Source organism: Chlorocebus sabaeus, chromosome X (genome assembly GCF_047675955.1).
Source record: "Chlorocebus sabaeus isolate Y175 chromosome X, mChlSab1.0.hap1, whole genome shotgun sequence".
Lineage (NCBI taxonomy): Eukaryota > Metazoa > Chordata > Mammalia > Primates > Cercopithecidae > Chlorocebus > Chlorocebus sabaeus.
The window spans coordinates 43,306,196-43,325,335 of NC_132933.1; the positions used below are offsets into that span (position 1 = coordinate 43,306,196).

General features: G+C 41.0%; 1 protein-coding gene across 13 annotated transcripts in view; it reads right to left on the reverse strand.

The window, feature by feature from the left end:
* The window catches only part of TMEM164 (transmembrane protein 164), a 189,472-nt gene that overhangs the window by 156,541 nt on the left and 13,791 nt on the right, over window positions 1-19,140 (reverse strand). Inside the window, exon 3 of one of the 13 annotated variants that reach the window (XM_037989030.2) lies at window positions 9,536-17,627. The exons of the other annotated variants lie outside the window; for them this stretch is intronic. Coding sequence (XP_037844958.1) covers window positions 17,568-17,627 — 60 coding nt within the window. The 3' untranslated portion in view covers window positions 9,536-17,567. Of the gene's footprint in view, window positions 1-9,535; window positions 17,628-19,140 lie in introns of those variants that run through there. 13 annotated transcript variants of the gene reach the window in all.

The following is a 19,140-nucleotide window of genomic DNA, read 5'->3' on the forward strand; positions in this document are numbered from 1 at the left end:
ATGCACGAGAATCGCTTGAACCTGGGAGGCAAAGGTTGCAGTGAGCTGAGATCGTGCCACTGCACTCCACCCTGGGTGACAGAGCAAGAATCCATCCCCCCCCTAAAAAAAAGGGAAATGACTAGGTAAATTATGATCCAGTTACAGGATGGAGTACCACATACGCATTAAGAGTTATGCCAACAAGTTTTAAACGTTTATGAGGATGCTTAATGAAAAAAATCAGGTATAAAATTGGCAATATATAGTATAGACACAAGCATGTAAAATAATATGAAGAGAAGGAGAATAAGCAAAAATGTTAACATTTTTGTGGCAAGACTATGAGTGATTTTTATTTTCTATAGCAGTGTTCAGCAAACAATGACCCGTGAACCAAACATGGCCCACTGATTGATTTGTATATAGTTTTAGTAGAACACTGCCACACACACTCACTTACATACTGTCATTATCTGTGGCTGCTTTTGTGCTTCAGTAGCAGAGCTGAGTAGTTGTGGCAGACACAGCATGGTTCACAAAGCCTAAAACATTTACTATCTGGCCCTTTACAGTGAAAGTTTGCCAAATTCTTTAGTTTCCAGATTTTCTATAATGAGAATGTGTTGCTTTTGCAACCTTTTTCTAAGAGGTCTATTTCCACATCATGAAGGGCCTTAAGGAACAGCTCACCAATTCTGGATATTATTTTGTAAGTAACTGAGAGCACTAGAAGTTTCTGAGGAGGGTAGAACATGATCTGACATGATGCCAACTAGTAAAACACAGAACACCAAGTCACATAAAAAGGTGAAATTTAAACTGTATGCCAGGCAAATTCTATGATTCATCAAACAGCTGTGATTCTGGGCCACTTCTCTTTTACAGGAGAAGGTTAGCCTAAGATCTGGCTTATTATTTTCAGACTTCCTCCTCTGAAAGAACTCTATGACACGGCCACCTCCCAACAGTAATGACCAATGGAATTTTTCTCTCTAAAGAAGTTGAGAGGGCAGCGGGGCTGGGGGGGAATACAAATTTATGAGTTTTGCCTGCAGAGGCAGTTTAAAAGTTGAGGGTAGTTATTCCTGTCCTCTTGGAGTCAGTCCTCCATTTTCCAAGCTTTTCCCTGTTTCCTACTTTACTGTACTGTTCTGGAAGTATAAGAGGAAAGCAGGAAGATGGTACTGGGTAAAAGTGGGGAGCAGGGAAAGGCAAAAAAGGAGAGATTAGAAAGTACCTGATCCTCTGCCTCAAGAGCCCTCAAAGAGTCCTTATAAATCTACCCAACCTCATAACATGATGAAGAAGACTCTGAGACCTTTCCACAGTGAATACGGCCATCTGTTTGGTTTCACCTTTACAAAAAGGAAAGAGCTATCTTTCTAAGAGAAAGCCTCCATATCCACAAGCTTCCTCCAGATGCTAGATGCCTTGCTACCTGCCTGACACCTACTTCCCCAGGGGAACTACAAATAACCAGTTCATACAAATGACTGTTTACTCATTCTCTCAGGCATGAACACGGTCAAAGGATAGAAATGGTCTGAAGTGTAGCTTCTTTTCAAATAAAACATACTACCGATTACAAAGAAGATTAATCACCTACAGAATGAGAAACTCCCAACTACCATCATCAGGTTTGGATGGCATGAAAATACAGTGAATAGGTCTCTGGGTTCTTTTTTTCCTGTAAAGAAATGACATTTTTTGCATTCCAGCAAATTTTAGCTGTGAATTTCATTTGGGCACCTTATAAAATGGAACAATTTGCATGTAACTCTGTTAGCTGTTTTTTCTTTAAATTTATTTATATTGTCTTTTATTGGTTAGAGTGAGTGAAAGAAGAGACAGAATGCACTGAGGTGCTCAATTATTTAACAGATCATACTTAACATTTTATATTTTAACATAAACCCGTGCCAACAATTGTTCTCATGAGCTTTCTAAACCATTAAGCTACACTGTTCTCCTTCTTCTAAATCAAATATAAGTAATTTGTTGTCATAGCAATGCTTCTTCCTACTCCAAAACAGTTCAATACATGCTTTGTTTTAGCCGGCAACTATCTGTCTACCAAAATTGGCCACAATCTTCCATCTCCTTGACAAATGTCTTATTAAATTTAGCTGCCTGGCTTTTACAGTCATCAGGAGACTGTATTTCTATGGCACTTTCTAGCACCTGTACAGGAAAGGGGATTGCAGGAACTCTCAGGAACTGCCTGGAAGCATATCACAGCTAAGTCACTGGGTGACAGCCAATCTCAGTAGTCATGATGACAACAATCCTTGGCATTATTATTCAGCTTTACAGTTTATAGCGTGCTGTCATCCACTTTACTGATTTGAGGTAGTACTAGATGAAGCTTATAGGCTTCCATTTCCTGCATCAGGTAACTACTGTGCACATCAGTAGTTAGTTATGTTCTGTCCTTTATTCTCTGAGTTTTGAGTTCTGCTTTTCTATGCTTTTCACGTGGTATATATTAAGCTAATGAAGGCAATTAACTAAGCTTTTAGAATTGCAAAACAACAACAACAACAGAGGTACAGGATACCGTTGTGGCAGTTCCTTGTGCAATGGACCACAGACAGATATTAACTAACTGTTTAGACAAACACACAAAGCCACACTGGAGAGTCAGGGCCAATATTAACGCCAATCTCATATTTATAGGGCATGTTACAGTTTACAAAGCCATTTCACAAAAATGATCTCATTTGAACTATACCTCTTGTCCATCCATCACCCCAACACACATAAACATAGCTAGATCAGGATGTGTATACCTAAAATATTATTTTCTGCCTTATATTTACCCATTTTAAAATAAAGATGAGTAATTGGTATTTTCAATTCCAGTTCCTTCAGCCCCTGACGTTTACTTCATGCAGCCATATTCTGTAAAATCTGGAGCCCTCTCCCCCATCAAGTTGGATTTTTTTTCACACTACATTTTTGTGAGAAATGCAAATTTAAAGGAAAGGATCAGAGAGTGAGGAGGAGATGTTCTTTCACATTAGCTGAGGTCTTTAAAAGAAAAAAAAAAAAAGCAGGACTAAAAAAGTTGATCTCATAGAAGTAGAGAGTACAGTAGTAGTTACTAGAGGTGGGGAAAGGTAGGGGGAAAGGAGGGATTAGGGAGACATTGGTTAATGGATATGTGTATCAAAATCTCACACTGTACTCCAAAAATATATAAAGTATTATAGGTTAAAAATAATAACAAGCAAAAAAACCTTTTTAAAATTATTACAAAAAGGAGGACTAGGATAGGGCATGGCAGCACATGCCTGTAATTCTAGCACTTTGGGAGGCTGAGGCAGGAGGATCACTTGAGGCCAGGAGTTCGAGACAAGCCTGGGCAACATAGTGAGACCCCCCCCATCTCTTAAAAAAATATATAAAACATTTGCTGGACATGGTGGTGTGGATCTGTAGTCCCAGCTACTTGGAAAGCTGAAGTGGGAAGATAGCTTGAGCACCAGAGTTTGAGGCTGCAGTGAGCCCTGATCATGCCACTGCACTCAAGCCTGAGTGATAGAGTGAGACATCGACTCTTTAAAAAATATTAAAACCCAAATGCCCATCAATGATAGACTGGAAAAAGAAAATGTGGCACATATACACCATGGAATACTATGCAGCCATAAAAAAGAATCAGCTAATGTCCTTTGCAGGGACATGGATGAAGCTGGAAACCATCATTCTCAGCAAATTAACACAGGAACAGAAAACCAAACACCTCATGTTCTCACTCATAAGTGGGAGTTGAACAATGAGAACATATGGGCACAGGGAAGGGAACATCACACACAGAGGCCTGTCGGGGAGTGGGGGGCTAGGAGAGGGATAACATTGGGAGAAATACCTAATGTAGACGAAGGGTTGATGCATGCAGCAAATCACTATGGCACAGGTATACCTATGTAACAAACCTGCACATTCTGCACATGTATCCCAGAACTGAAAGTATAATAAAAAATTAAAAAATATGTAAAAATTATAAGACACAATGTACCATAATAGTTCCATTTGAAAAGAATGTACTATCTTTTCTTTTTTTTCTTTCTTTTTTTTTTTTTTTTTTTTTGAGACGGAGTCTTGCTCTGTCGCCCAGGCTGGAGTGCAGTGGCATGATCTCGGCTCACTGCAACCTCCGTCCCCTGGGGTTCAAGCAATTCTACTGCCTCAGCCTCCATAGTGTCTGGGGTTACAGGCACCCGCCACCACTCCCAGCTAATTTTTGTACTTTTAGTAGAGACAGGGTTTCGCCATTTTGGCCAGGCTGGTCTTGAAATCCTGACCTCAAGTGATCTGCCCACCCCGGCCTCCTAAAGTGCTGGGATTACAGGCGTGAGCCACTGCACCCAGCGAATGTACTATCTTTTAAATGGCAACTGTCTCTTGATCCGTTGGCATTTTCACATCTGAACAATAATAAAACCCACATTCAAAAACATGAAAAAAAAATGCTAAAAAAACAAAAGAGGCTGAATGCGATGGCTCGTGCCCGTAATCCCATCACTTTGGGAGGCAGAGATGGGAGGACTGCTTAAGACCAGGAGTTCAAACCAGCCTGGGCAACACAGTGAAACCCTGTCTCTACAAAAATACAAAAATTAGCCAGGTGTGGTGGCATGCACCTGTAGTCTCAGCTACTCGGGAGGCTAAGGCAGGAGGATCACCTGAGCCCAGGGAAGTCAAAGGCTACAGTGAGTCATGATCATATCACTGCATTCCAGCCTGGGTGACAGAGTGAGATCCAGACTCAGAAGAAAAAAAAAAAAAAAAAAAACCACACACACACACACACACACACACACACACACACACACACACACATACACACACACAGAGAAAAAGAGACAGAAGAGAACAGGTCAGGGAGACAGATGACCAGAAACTTTCGCTTTTGTTTTATACATTTCTTATATTTCTAATTTCTTAATTTGTGATCATATGCTACTTCTATAATCAAAAAATAAAGTTTTTTTTTAAAGAAGAGACAGAGAAGTATTGTTACACTCAAATGAAAGGACACCTGAAACAGGGGACCCTAACAGGCTCACCTGCTCCCCCTTCATTGAAACTCTCTGAATAGGAAGGAAGGGCTAGCCAAGAGGACCAGCTCAGAGTGCTTATTTAGGAAATGCAATCAGAATCAGGAGCTGCTGCCCTAACAGAGCATGAAAATAAGATTTCTCAGCACCACATAGGCTCAAGAGCTGGAGCTGAAAAGTTCCATTCCCACCCATATGTGACCAAATGTAATTTGTCTCTCTGTATGCCTTCCAGCTTCACATAGTCTGATTTCATTAGAAAATCTAATAAAAGGGGGAATCGTTGACATCATTTCTGTTGCTTGATCCTTGTGAACACTGTCTTCTATAGACTTTTTTTTCCTGCAGAGCAAGTGAGGGAACTAATAAATTACTTAGAACCTCTATGCAACTATTATTTCAATTTCTCCACACCTCACTTCTTTCAGGGGAAAGGGGAACCAGTCATTCTAAAAAGCAGAGAGGTAACAGGATTTGGGTCAGGTTTCATAGAAAATACTAGGCAATAAGAAGAAAGTCCAAGGGTCTGAAACATGTCTGACCAACCAGAAGTAATGTCTGTAAGGCCCATGAAAAATAAAGCTTTCCTTCCCAACCCCTCATGCATCCCAAAAGGAATGCAGCTTTTAAGAGTGTTTTTAATAACAACAAAAGCCTCTGGCACTTGAGGATATGAGGGTGTTAATTTTGTTTGGCAATGTCGAATTTAAGAATTCTTTAAGAAGGTGCAATTTTGATTTTAAGGGTGTTTCTTCCCTGGAGCTGCAAATCCAATTTACCCAGCCCACCCAGAGGGATGCTTTCACCATTACCAAGCCTCCCTTATAGCATGTAGATCTATCCACACTCTTAAGTTGCCACGGGACCCCTACACTGAACATTTGATCAATAGATGTAACAATAAATGTAAAAATTAACATACTATACCTAATAATACAACCTCAAAAATATATAAAGTAAAGGTTAACAGTACTAAAAGAAAAAATAGATAAACCTACCTCTGTGGTAGTAAACTTTAAAAACTCTCCCAGTAACTGACAGATTAAGCAGAGAAAAAATAAGGTAAGGTGATTGAAGAGCAGCAAAATTAACAAGGTTGATCTAGTGGACACTGCATCATACTGGGCCACAAAACAAATCTCAACAAAATTCAAAGAAACAGAACACACAGATCACATTCTCTGATCACAATGTTATTAAGTTAGAAATCAGCAACAAAAAGATGACTTTTAAAAGGTTTAGGAAAAAAACTGTTAATCCTTCTAAACAACCCATGAGTTAAGAAAGCACAATGGAAATTCCAAAACACTTGGAACTGAGCAATAACAAAATGTCATAACATATCAATATTAGTCGAATGTAGCTAAACAGTAGGTAGCAAAAATTATTAACCTTTTAATGCATATAGTCAAATAAGAAAGTCTAAAAGTAAATAAGCTAAGCATCCCACCTAAGTTAGGAAAAGAACAAGAGGCATAACTCCAAAGAAAACATGAAGGAGAAAACAGATTTTTAAAATAAGCAGCAATTAACAAAATAGAAAACAAACATAATAGCTCCATCAACAAAGCCCCAATTATTTCCTATAAAAGATAAATAAAACTTACAAACTACTGGTGAGATTGATTTTTTAATAGTAAATAATAGTATGAGAGAAAAGGAAGAAATCTTTTAAATATCTGTAGTGTTTATAGTTAACAGGCTATTAACAATTTTAAACTAATAAATTTGTAAATTTAGACAAAATGGTCAAATTCCTAGCAAAACATAAATTAAACACACTGACTAAAGAAAAATAGAATGTCTGAAAATTCCTATAACCATTAAAGAAATTGAATCAGTAGTCCATAATCTTCCCACAAAGACAATACCAAAGCCCAGATAGTTTCACAGGCAAGTTCTAACGAACATTTAAGAAACAAATAACTGATCTCACGCAAACTTTTCCAAAGTTTAGAAAAAGAGGAAGCAGCATTGGCCAATTCATTTTATGAAGCTAGTACAAACTTAATACCAAAACCTGACAAAGGTAGTATGAAAAGTGAAAACTAGAGCCAGATTTACTCACAGACTTATTTTATTTTATTTTATTTATTTATTTACGTATTTATTTTTGAGATGGAGTCTTGCTCTGTCACCCAGGCTGGAGTGCACTGGCACGATCTTGGCTCACTGCAATCTTCACCTCCCAGACTCAAGTCATTCTCCTGTCTCAGCCTCCCAGGTAGCTGGGACTAGAGGCGCACACCACCACGCCCAGCTAATTTTTGTATTTTTAGTAGAGATGGGGTTTCACCATACTGGTCAGGCTGGTCTTGAACTCCTGACCTCAGGTAATCTACCCGCCTTGGCCTCCCAAAGTGCTAGGATTAAAGGCGTGAGCCACCGCACCCGGCCCACTCACAGTTTTTAAGAATATCATGTAAAATATTAGCAAACCATATCCAGGAACAATAAAAAAGATAATACATCATGATCAAGGTGTCTTGATTCTGGGAATACAGAGACAGTTTAATATTAGAAAACCAATCAGTATAATTGACCACACTGAAAGACTAAAGAACAAAAGCAGTATGATCATCTCAACAGATGAAGAAAAAGCTTCTAATAAAATGCAACATCCATTCATGATTTTTAAAAAATCTTAGCAAACTTAGAATAGGAGAGAACTTCTAGAATCTAATAAAGAATACCAACAAAAAGATCATACTTTATGATCATACTTTATGATGAAACACTGAAAGCATATCCTTTAAGGCAGAAAACAAGGTAAGAGTTGCCCAATATCGTCACTTGTATTAAGCGCTATACAGGAGGTCTCAACTAAAACAGTAAGTCGAGAAAAAGATTAAAAAAAAAAAAATGGCCACAAAGGAAGAGACAAAGTTCTCATTATTTGCAGATTATGTATGATTGCCAACATAGAGACCCCAAAGAATCCTCAGACATATTAATTATAATTAAAAGCATTTAGCAAGGTTGCTGGATACAAAAATGATGCACAAAGATCAACTGCATTTCTAAAGACCAGCAGTTACAAAATTACAACATGTTAAGTAAAAAAAGAAAACCAAAGGACTAGAGACTCAACCAAGCAGTTGGTTAAGTTTCTGGGTTCTGAACTCAGACTGCCTAGTTTCTAATCCGAGCTCCACCCCACTAGCTGTGTGACTACAGGCAAGCTATTTAGTCCCTCTGCACCCTACCTTCTGGAATTCTTGAGAGGATTAAATGAGTTCATGCACATAAGGCACTTAGGACAGTGCCTGGCACAAAGTAAGGGCAAAATAAATGTGAGCTGTTATCATTACTGTGAAGAAGTAGGTAATAGCCCTATTACCCACAGTTCTGAGGTTCTAACTATTGGACTCCAGTACATCTCCAGGGTAGACAGAGTCAGGGAGCCACGAACTGCTATAAGAGCCAATGAAACTTATCCATGTTTTCCTGAAGGCTGGGCACTGAACTCCCACACCCAGCATTTGGCTCATTACTCACACGCCCTGCTGTCTACAGAGTAATTAGTAGAGGAACACGCCCTTTTCTCTGGAGATTTCCGCCCCAGTCTTACCAACTCTTTAACAAGGAACAAAAGTCAACAACTTCAAGCTTCCTGTGAGGATGAAATCTAGAGTTTCTAATGACTAATCTCCATCGTTAAAAGAAAAAGGCAAACTTCAGCCCCTTCAGACAGCTAATGCCAGGAGAAGTTCGTGAGGTATTAGAAGAAAGGTTGTTGTCACTGGCTCTATTTCTTGGGGAGCAAGGAGGAAGACTGTAACTAATATTTTTGAATACCTAATATGTACCATACAGTGTTCCCAGAGCTTTAGAAATATTAACTCACATAATTCTCTAAATAACTTGAAGAGGTAGATAGAATTTTTAGCCCCATTTTTTCAAATGCAAAACATAATGACAGTGATTAGGTGAATTGCTTAAAGGCACACAGCTCGTGAGTAATAGAAATTAGCTTTGAGCTCAGATCTAACTCAAAAGCCCTATGCCAAGCCAGAAGAAGAGAAGAAAGAAAGGAGGCTAGTTTGTGAAATGAATGAGGGTGGTGGGTGTAATGCGTGTGATGCTGAGTATTTCAATTATCCTTCTTACTGAGACCAGAGGCCAAAATTAGAATGGGAATGCAAACAATAATTATGTGAATAGAAAACTGAAAGGCAGCAAACCAGCAGGGTATCCAACTGAGTGTTTAGGAGGTACCCATTTTGTGGCATGACTGAGCAAGATTGAAAACAAAAACAAACAAAAAAACAAATACTGCCACACTGTGGCCTCATCTCACTCACTCTTTTTCTGAAAACCAGGATATTCATGGCAGGAACATGCAATTACATGAACTTACCCAGACCTAGGTAAGAATAAGGCAAAATCAGATTGAGGTACAGGGTTGGCAGCTGAAGAACAGAAAGTGTGTGCAGCTTGGGTTTTGATGCCATCTGGGTTTTAACTCCTTCTGTATAACAATATTGTAGGGCTTTCTAACTCAGCTGCCCTGATACCTGAGCCCACAAGTGATGAGCATCTCAAGGGCTTCGACCTAGGACCAGTGAGCAGAATGCTTAACATTTGTGTAGCACTGACTGTGTGCCAAGCAGCACTGCCATCAGAGCGCCCACCTGTTAGGGCTTCTCCTTCCTGTCCCAAGGTAAATAATTTTGTTTCTTCTAATAGCAGTACCTAGTCTATTCTGCCTTATAAGAAGAACCTGGAGACATACGTGAGCCAGCAGGAGAGGAGGAAAGAGCCTGGCTTTGGGGGCAAGCCCTCAGAGCCTTCCCTGACGCAAGCTGATACACAAACCATCCGAAATAAAGGCCACTGGGTTCAAGAACGCATATGCAAACACACACACACGCACACACACACACCCCCAACAATAACAACACAAACATTTTAAGATCAAACCTACCATTCTAATAGTATTAGATTTTGTAGATTATTAACCTAGTGTTCCTGAATACAAGATCTTTTCACGACACACAGATAAATGAACGATGCCATACACTAGACTTAGTTCTGTATCTGCCTGCTCTTAAACTCTGCAAGGAGATAAAAGTTACATGCACAATCTGTTGTTTAAATTGCTTCTCTTCTAGAAACCATCATCTCCCAAGGCCCTCTTGTAAAACAGAACACAAATTTTACTAATTCTCACACAGAGCAATAAAACATGGCATCTCATATTTAAGTGCCCTGTTACCTTTCAGTCTTTATTCAATGTTTACCAAGTTTGAGAGACTATAAGGCCTGAAATTAGATAACAGCTACTTTAAGAAAGCTAGAGGCCAGGCACAGTGACTCACATCGGTAATCCCAGGACTCTGGCAGGAGGATCATGTGAGGCCAGAAGTTCAACACCAACCTGGGCAACACAGTGAGACCCTGTCTCTACAAAATTTTAAAACTCAGCCAGGTGCGGTGGCATGTGCCTGTGGTCCTAGTTACTTGAAAGGCTGAGGTGGAAGGAACTCTTGAGCCCAAGAATTCGAGGTTACAGTTGAGCTGTGATTACACCACTACAGCCAGCCTGGGTGACAGAGCAAGACCCTGTCTCAAACAAACAAAAGAACCAAACAACAAAAAAGGAAAGCTAGTACTTTCTGATGTTAGCAATGAGCTCACTGGAAAAAAAAAACACACACACACACACACACACACACACACACAAAACAATATTGTCTCATTATAAATTCACAAGGGAAATCAGAAACAATGTGCAACTGGCTAACTGACCCGTCCATGATGAACTATGTATTCTCTTCATGTTTGTGTTTCTAATGCATTGTGTCCTTCATCCAATTCTACAATTTTCCCATTCTACCAGGAAGTAGCAAATGAAGCCAGAAAAGGTCTTAGATACCATCTGGTCTGACCTTCTCATTTACAGAGGCAAAAACTGAATCTCAGAGAAGGGAAGTGACTTACTTGACAAATGCAGGTGACTGGCAAGCCTCTTCATAGAGTCCACCCCACAGTGGAACAGAACTATAGGTAGGATGCTTCTCTTTCAACCAGTTCTTTAAATTGACTTGCAGAAAACTGGCAAATCGTTCTTCATCAATACAAAAATATAATTGGTGACTTATTTTTATGTTAGGCTCTATTAGCCTAATAGTAATGAGTCAACCGGATCTACACATCCATACCAGCTTGGTCACTTTCTAGCTGTGTGACCTTGGGTATGTTACGTAACCTCTCTGATCCTTATTTTTCTTATCTATAAAATGGGAATGCAAATAATAGCACCTATTCCACAGGGTGCCTGGCACTTGGTAAGTGTTCAATAGATGTTAGTGGTGACTAGAATTATACCCTAATACTAACTGTATGGGGAGAGGGATTTGAAAGGAAGAATACCTCTACCTTGAATTATACTTGAATCTTCTGAGAAAGCCCCAAACTTAGATCTAAACTGCTGGCTTGGGAAGTAGTAGGGGACAGGGCCAAAAGAACCAGCCTGATGCTAATATTACTAGGAATTGGCCCCACTCCTCTAATTCTCAGGCCCACCCATAAGGACAGGCACCTCTTATCTTTAAGGTGAGTTTCATAAAAAGGAAAAAAAAAATGAGGAACTGAAGCAGGAAAGTCACAAACACACTGAGCTTGGGAAAGACCCTTAGGAGGAGTAGAAAAGTGCCCTAATTAGACTAGAATCAATGGTTGTTTCAGTAAAGGGAAAATTAGCCATCTTCAGAACGCTTGGGCTTGACCCAGAGGTAACCAGTGCTGGCCCTTCCCACTCAAGGTTTTAAGAAAGACTAAAATTTAACCTCCCCTCCCCCAAATCATAAGGAGGCCCGGAGGCATAAAGCACAAAATAGAACTATCGTTAAAGCTCTAACATGGGCCATTAGGTTCACCTGTCCTTCAAGGGCGACAGAACACAGTGTAATAGGACCTCAAAGGGTAAGGCCATATACACCAGCCCTGGTTCTGCCATTCCCAAGTGGTGTGACCTTCAGCCAGTAGCTTTCTGCTCTGGGCTTCTTTCTCTATCTGCAAAACGATGGGCTTGAACTTCAGGAACTTGAAAGCCTCTCTGATCTCTAGCATTTTCTCATCATAAATTCTGTACATACTTGCCACCTAAAAATACAGTAGTCAGACTGTTAATGAGCCTTGATAGTAAGTTTCCTGGGGGCAGAAACCACATATAATGCTTTTGTATCTCTCTAGTACGACTAGGCCTGGAGTGATTGCTTAATACATGTTATGTGATCTAGATTCACCACACAATACCTAACATATCATAAGCTTTTTGAATGCCAGGCAGTTCTCCTCAAACCTCTTTCCACCAGACTTTCCAAGTATGTCAGATTTTACCACTGCTGGGTTTTTAATAAAAAGAAGCATTGCACAAACAAACAAAGCTCCTTGTCACATCATGTGACAATGATCAAATACCTATATGCCAGGCACTCTGCTCAAAAGGGGCAGATCTGGAACCTAGTGCTGGCACCCATCCTACAAGCTGTATGATTCAGGGTGAGTCTGAAAAAGGCCCAATAAAGGCAGTTACTATTATTGAGAATCTTACATCTCAGATCTTTCTTGACAGGTAAATAACTAACTAGTATGCAATGGGACCAACACTTTACAAGCAGTCCACTCCCAAGGCTTTGGGAATACAGAGGAGGAAATAACTATATTGAGATATTTCTCAATACACACACACACATGCATTTCTAATGGTCAGTTTAGGCTCAGAACACATTGAATCCAGTCTTCTCAACTATTGATTCCTAACCCTGGCTACAGATTAGAATCACTTGAGGGGTTTTTTCTTAAATGCCTATGTCCAGGCCCCAACTGTAATCAATTATCTAAGAACAGGGTGTGGGAGCAGACATTGGTTTGTGTTTTATTATCTGCTGCCCCAGGTGACTGAGAGATGCAGCTAGGGTTGAGGACTCTGACCTCCACTGTTCTCCATCTCCACTTCTAGTCCCAAACTTAGCAGCAGGTCCAGATGACTTAAAGGCCTTCAAGGGCTCACAAAAATTCCATTTCAGTCACTCACCAGACTATTCTCTGAGCCAGTACAGTTAAGTCTGCTACTGCCAAAACATTTTTGTAACCAAAACATAAACAAAAAGGAGCTTTCTTAACCTACCGTTAGAGAAGGCGATTAGCTAGTCCAGCCTATTCCCCAACCATTCATTCCATGTATCAGAGGCTTAACTGGCCTGAGATCTCATGCTTTTCTGGAAGCTTCCCTACTACTAAAATTGGTGTTTCATTTGTCCCTTCTCAACGACCCTGCTCCTCGCTTCACACTGATGTTTCCTCATAGCAATGAGTGTCCCCTTCCTTCTCTCTCTGCGGCTCAGCACTGAATCTGTCTGACTCACACACACACACACACACACACACACACACACAGATTTGCTTTTTTAATTCCTTCTTAATCAGCCCCTGCCTGCCTCTTGGCCACTTAGCTACTCTTCTACTTATCCCCTCCCTTTTCGCTGAACTTCCTGGCAATGGGGTAACTGCCTCATTCCAGCAATAATCTCTCCATGCCCCCTGCCTCACCCCCACCAGCCACACAGACAGCAAGGCACCTGTGGCACAGCCTCCAAAACACATGATGTTTTCTCAGTTGCCAAATGTTCTCTCGAGAGTTGACTTCCTTTGTCCATTGAATCTTTTTTAGAAAAGTAAAACTATTCTCGCAGGCTGCCAATCATCCTTTCTTTATTTAAATAAGTATTTCTCTTAATTACTAAAGGAATCTATACTTATACCAAATTCAAATAATACAGAAATGTGGTCATTAAAAAATGAGAATGCCTCTCTTTCCCTAATCACTCAGGAGTAAGTGCTATTTAGTATATATTCTTCCAGATTTTTACAATGTGTTCATAAACATGCACATATAAAGGGGCTGCTTGGGCTTCTTTTTTTTTTTTTTAAAGAAAAAGGGGTTTCTCTCATACATATGGTTTTGCAACATTGTTGTATTTTAGCAATATATTGTGAACAACTTTGAAAGTGAATTCAGACATCAGCTTCCTTTTAAAAAGCTATACTATTCATTGGCCAGATTTACCATTCTGCTATTAATGGGTTGTTTCCCAATGTTCTGTATCCACCAACACTGATGTCATAAATATTCTGGCATGCAACTCTTCACACATTAACATCTGTAGAGTAAATATTTTAAAGTGGGTGGGGTGGCTGGCCACAGGGACCAGCCTATAATCACCAATTCTAATTACCTTCTCTCAGGTCTTCCTTGGCCTCACCCTCTACATTTCATGACACAGAGGACAGCTCCTGCCTTCTGAAACTCCTTCCTCTCCTGGATCTCATTCCACTTCCTGGATGGCTGCTCTGTCAAGAGTCTTCTTTCTGCTCCCAAAGGAGACATTCCCCAGAATACTTTCCTTCTTTCTCTTTTCTAGCTTGCATGATGCTCTCCTCTTCTCCTCCTTTATCTTCTCGAAGCCAATACCTCCTAAATCAACATTTCTAGCCTTCACTACATCTCAATAGCCTGCTGGACAATCCATCCTCAACATCTCAAACATCTGAAAATCAACAAATCCCAAAATGAACTAACGACCTTTTCCTCTAAGCCACAGTTTCCTCATCTGGAAAACAAAGGGATTCGACTAGACTTAATTTTTTAAAAACTAGGAGTCTAGAATGTACCAGAAGCTGTGGGGGATATAAAAGTTAATAAAAACATAGACCTTACATTCGGGGAACATACAATCTAAGGAGTAGGGAAGATACACAAACAATTACATAATATAAGGCAGAATAACATGCTAAAATAGACAAGAGAGGCTAAATCCGGCTTAGAGGCTTGAAGACAGCTTCATAAGAGGGAGTGTTTGGGCTGAGCCTTGAATGATAACTAGCATTTCAACAGGAAGAGAAAAGAAAGAATATTTCTGTCTAACAGTGCATGCAGCATAAACAAAGTATAAACTCAGAGAAAAATGGAAGTGCATGGTGCTGGTGGCTGGATCAGAGAACACACGGAAGAATATACTAAATAACAAGACTGCAAAAAAAGGTTGGGACCAAAATCATAGAAGATACTGAATCCTATCATATGGAGATTAGGATTTCTCTACAGGCTTTATCTATGTGCCATCCCTAGTTTATATATTAATACCAACTCGGCCTGATTGATAAGTGGCTACCTAGAATGTTATGCTAAAAAGATTTTAAACCTACTTGGAGACTCCCTGGGAAAGCGTGCCTATGACCGATTAGCACAGTCGGCCAGGGACAATATAAAGTGTATGCATCTATGTGTTTACTATCCCTGATGAAGGCAATAAGGAGTTACTGAAGGTTTTGGAGGAGGGGAATGGCATGATCCAACATGTATTGTACTTGTATCATTCTGGCAGTAAAGGGTCGAGTAAAGGATAGAGTAGTGTAAAGGATAGAGGAGAGGCGATCAATCACAAGGTTGCTCTAACAAGCCAGGTGATGATGACAATGATAAACAAGATGAACCAGGGCAGGGGAATCAAAGAGGAAAAGGAAGAGAAATGGAAGAGATGATGAAAGGCAGAATCAAGATGACTGAGACTATGATGATGAAAAGGAGGAAGAGGAGGGAATTGAGATGTATCGAGGTTTCTAGGGATTTAATCTGGGTCACTGGATGGATTGTGATGCCGTTAAATAAGGTAAGAACACTGAAGGAACAGTATCATAGCAGTCCTTCCTTTTCATTCCAAATCCCCCAACCACTTTCCTTAGGATGCATGGCTTTCAAGCCCTCTTGAGTACACTGGGAAGAATAAAGCAGGATCTACATTGCTTGATGGCCCCAGCATTTATGTAACCCTACATATAAACCTACCTTTCTCCCTTTTGCCAGGCTACCAAGGAAATAACTATCAATATCTGATCCTAGAAACAGTGGGCTAAGAAAGGTTTAAATATTCCTGCTCTCAAGACATGATGATTGTTCTCATTTTGATAGCACTTTCTTATATTCACAGCCCATTCACATACCTTATTTCACTTGATTCTCATATTTACCCTATAAGGTAAGAAGGGCAAAGACCATCTCTGTCTTACAGATGATAACAGCCATACTCATATTTACTAAACATTTGCCATGCACCACTATTCCAAACACTTCACATGTAGTCATGCATTTAATTCTTACAAGAACTCCATCAAGTAGATGCTACTATTAATCCCCATTTTGCAGATAAGAAAACAGGCCTAGAGGCTTTAGGTACACTGGTCTAGCAACAAACAAGACAAATAATGAACTTGGAAGACCTCAAAAAAAACAAAACAAAACAAATACCATGCCTAGCTATGTCAATTAACTTTCCCAGAGTTGCACAGCTAGAAAGCAGCAGAACTGGGATTTGAACCTGACTAGTCTGGCTCCAGAGCCTGCACTTTTAACTACCACACTCTATTTCTTATTATATAAGAAGACTGAGGCACAGAGAGGCTACCTGAATGGCCAAAATTACTCTGTTTTGTCAACCAGTTACTGATGAACCTACAACCAGGACTCAGGTCTGGCTAACCCTTAATCCAGTGCTGTTTCTATTACTCAACATCATTTACCAAGATGAACTAACCTCTACTACTGGGCTGACAGATTTATTCTGACGTTTTTCTTCTTTGGCCTTTGTCACCTCTGCTAGACTAAGGTTCTAATTTTGATCCCTTGCCCTGGAGCCCCATACAACTGTTTACTAGGATCAGATGCAGGCCTCTATTTGGAGGCAGGAAATGATGGCCTCAGTTATATCCACAGCTGAGTGGGTCCCATTTCCAAACAACCAATATCTGTAAGCAACCCATACTGGCTCTACATGCAGGCTCATTAAGCACACACATCCCTGTGAACTGCCTGTGCAGGGCAAACAGCAAGTAATAGTGACACCAGGGCCAGACTCCTCTGTGGAAGACACGAAGCAAGGGCAGGAAAGTAAACTGAAAAAAACAGTTGCTAAACCAGCCAGGTAAAGAGGTGGCCTGCAGGCCGGGCGCAGTGGCTCACGCCTTTAATCCCAGCACTTTGGGAGGCGGAGGCAGGTGGATCACCTGAGGTCGGGAGTTCGAGACCAGCGTGACCAACATTGAGAAACCACATCTCTACTAAAAATACAAAATTAGCCGGGCATGGTGGCTTATACCTGTAATCCCAGCTACTCGGGAGGCTGAGGCAGGAGAATTGCTTGAACCCGGGAGGCGGAGGTTGCGGTGAGCCGAGATCGCGCCATTGCACTCCAGCCTGGGCAACAAGAGTGAAACTCTATCTCAAAAAAAAAAAAAAAAAAAAAAAAAAAGATGGCCTGCAGCCAGGAGATCCTCACTCTCAAGAAGGCAATGAACAATGACGCTCAAAAAACACAAGATTTCCATTTCTTTAATAGTGAGCAAGAAGAAAAGTCCATTTCCTTCACTTCCTTTCATGCCAGAAGGTTAGGGATAGAAGGAGGCCATGTGTGGTATTATAGAGAGATACTGAAATGGGAGTGAGGAGACCCAGCTCTGCTTCTATTTAGCCGTGTGACTTTGGGCAAATGACTTCACCTCTCTGGGTCTCAGTTTGCTCATCTGGAAAACAAGGGATGAAGGAGAGACAAATTAGTTGATCTCAGAGATTTCTTTCAGCTCTGACTTGGTATCACTCTGCCATTTTAACAACCTGACAAAGTACAGCTAGAACATCCTGTGCCTATAGTCCACCAAAGGGGAAATCAGCTAGAAGCAAAGAAAAGAAGAATTAGATAAAACAGGCCAGATGTGGTGGCTCACTCCTATAATCCCAGCACTTTGGGAGGCTGACGCAGAAGAATCGCTTGTGCCCAGGAATTCAAGACCAGCCTAAGCAATATGGCAAGACCCCATCTCTACAAAAAATAAAAACTAGCTGGGCATGGTGATGCGTGCCTGTGGTTCCAGCTACTTGGGAGGCTGAGGCAAGAGGATCGCTTGAGCCCAAGGAGACAAGGCTGCAGTGAGCCATATTCAAACCACTGCACTCCAGCCTGAGCGACAGAGCAAGACCCTGTCTCAAAAAAAAAAAAAAAGGCCGGGCGCGGTGGCTCAAGCCTGTAATCCCAGCACTTTGGGAGGCCGAGACGGGCGGATCACGAGGTCAGGAGATCGAGACCATCCTGGCTAACACGGTGAAACCCCGTCTCTACTAAAAATACAAAAAACTAGCCGGGCGAGGTGGCGGGCGCCTGTAGTCCCAGCTACTCGGGAGGCTGAGGCAGGAGAATGGCGTAAACCTGGGAGGCGGAGCTTGCAGTGAGCTGAGATCCGGCCACTGCAGTCCAGCCCGGGCTACAGAGCAAGACTCCGTCTCAAAAAAAAAAAAAAAAAAAAAAAAAAAAACATGAAACAAAAGCAACCTTTCTGGAGGCTGCAAATGAGGTAATATACAGGCAGCAGACTAAGTACCATGCCTAAAGCATAATTAACGTGTATTCAAAAATGTTACAAGTGTTATTACTACTAGTCGTCACTTTTCCGAGTGTACAAAGATAACCAGAAATTATAGTGAGTTTTCTCCTAAATTCGACTCTTTTTTGCCCATCTGACCCTGTTACACATTTCCAGCATTTAAAAGGCCTAAGGGAGGCCCTGAATGAGCAGGGGCACCAGCTGTCCTTAATGTCCATGGACAGTTATAACTGAAAAGCAAAAACCCAACACTAAGGAAAGAAGGGAAAGAGAAAATACAAGTGGCAAGAGCCAGGATTAATCCTCCGTTCACTGCAAACTGACTGTGGAAGAGGGGGATGAAAAAACAACAGGTGCAGACCACAATGTACTTGGCAAATTGTTTTTTAGGACAGACCCAAAGCAGGGAGTAAGACATTTGGGAAGATGATCCCAGCCTGGTTTCCATGTGTGTCCATCTGAGCAAACACAGCACTGGCTGTGAGATATGGCCAAACACTACCCAGCCGGTCAGGAGACCCTGTGACACGGCGGGCTTCACATTCTTCTCCACAAAGCTAACGCGGCCTTGGCCTGAAGGCCACCCCTGACTCTGATGACCAAGACAATACCCCCCCTGAAATTCCCCACAGGGCTGGGGGTCAATCAGTTCGCTTGG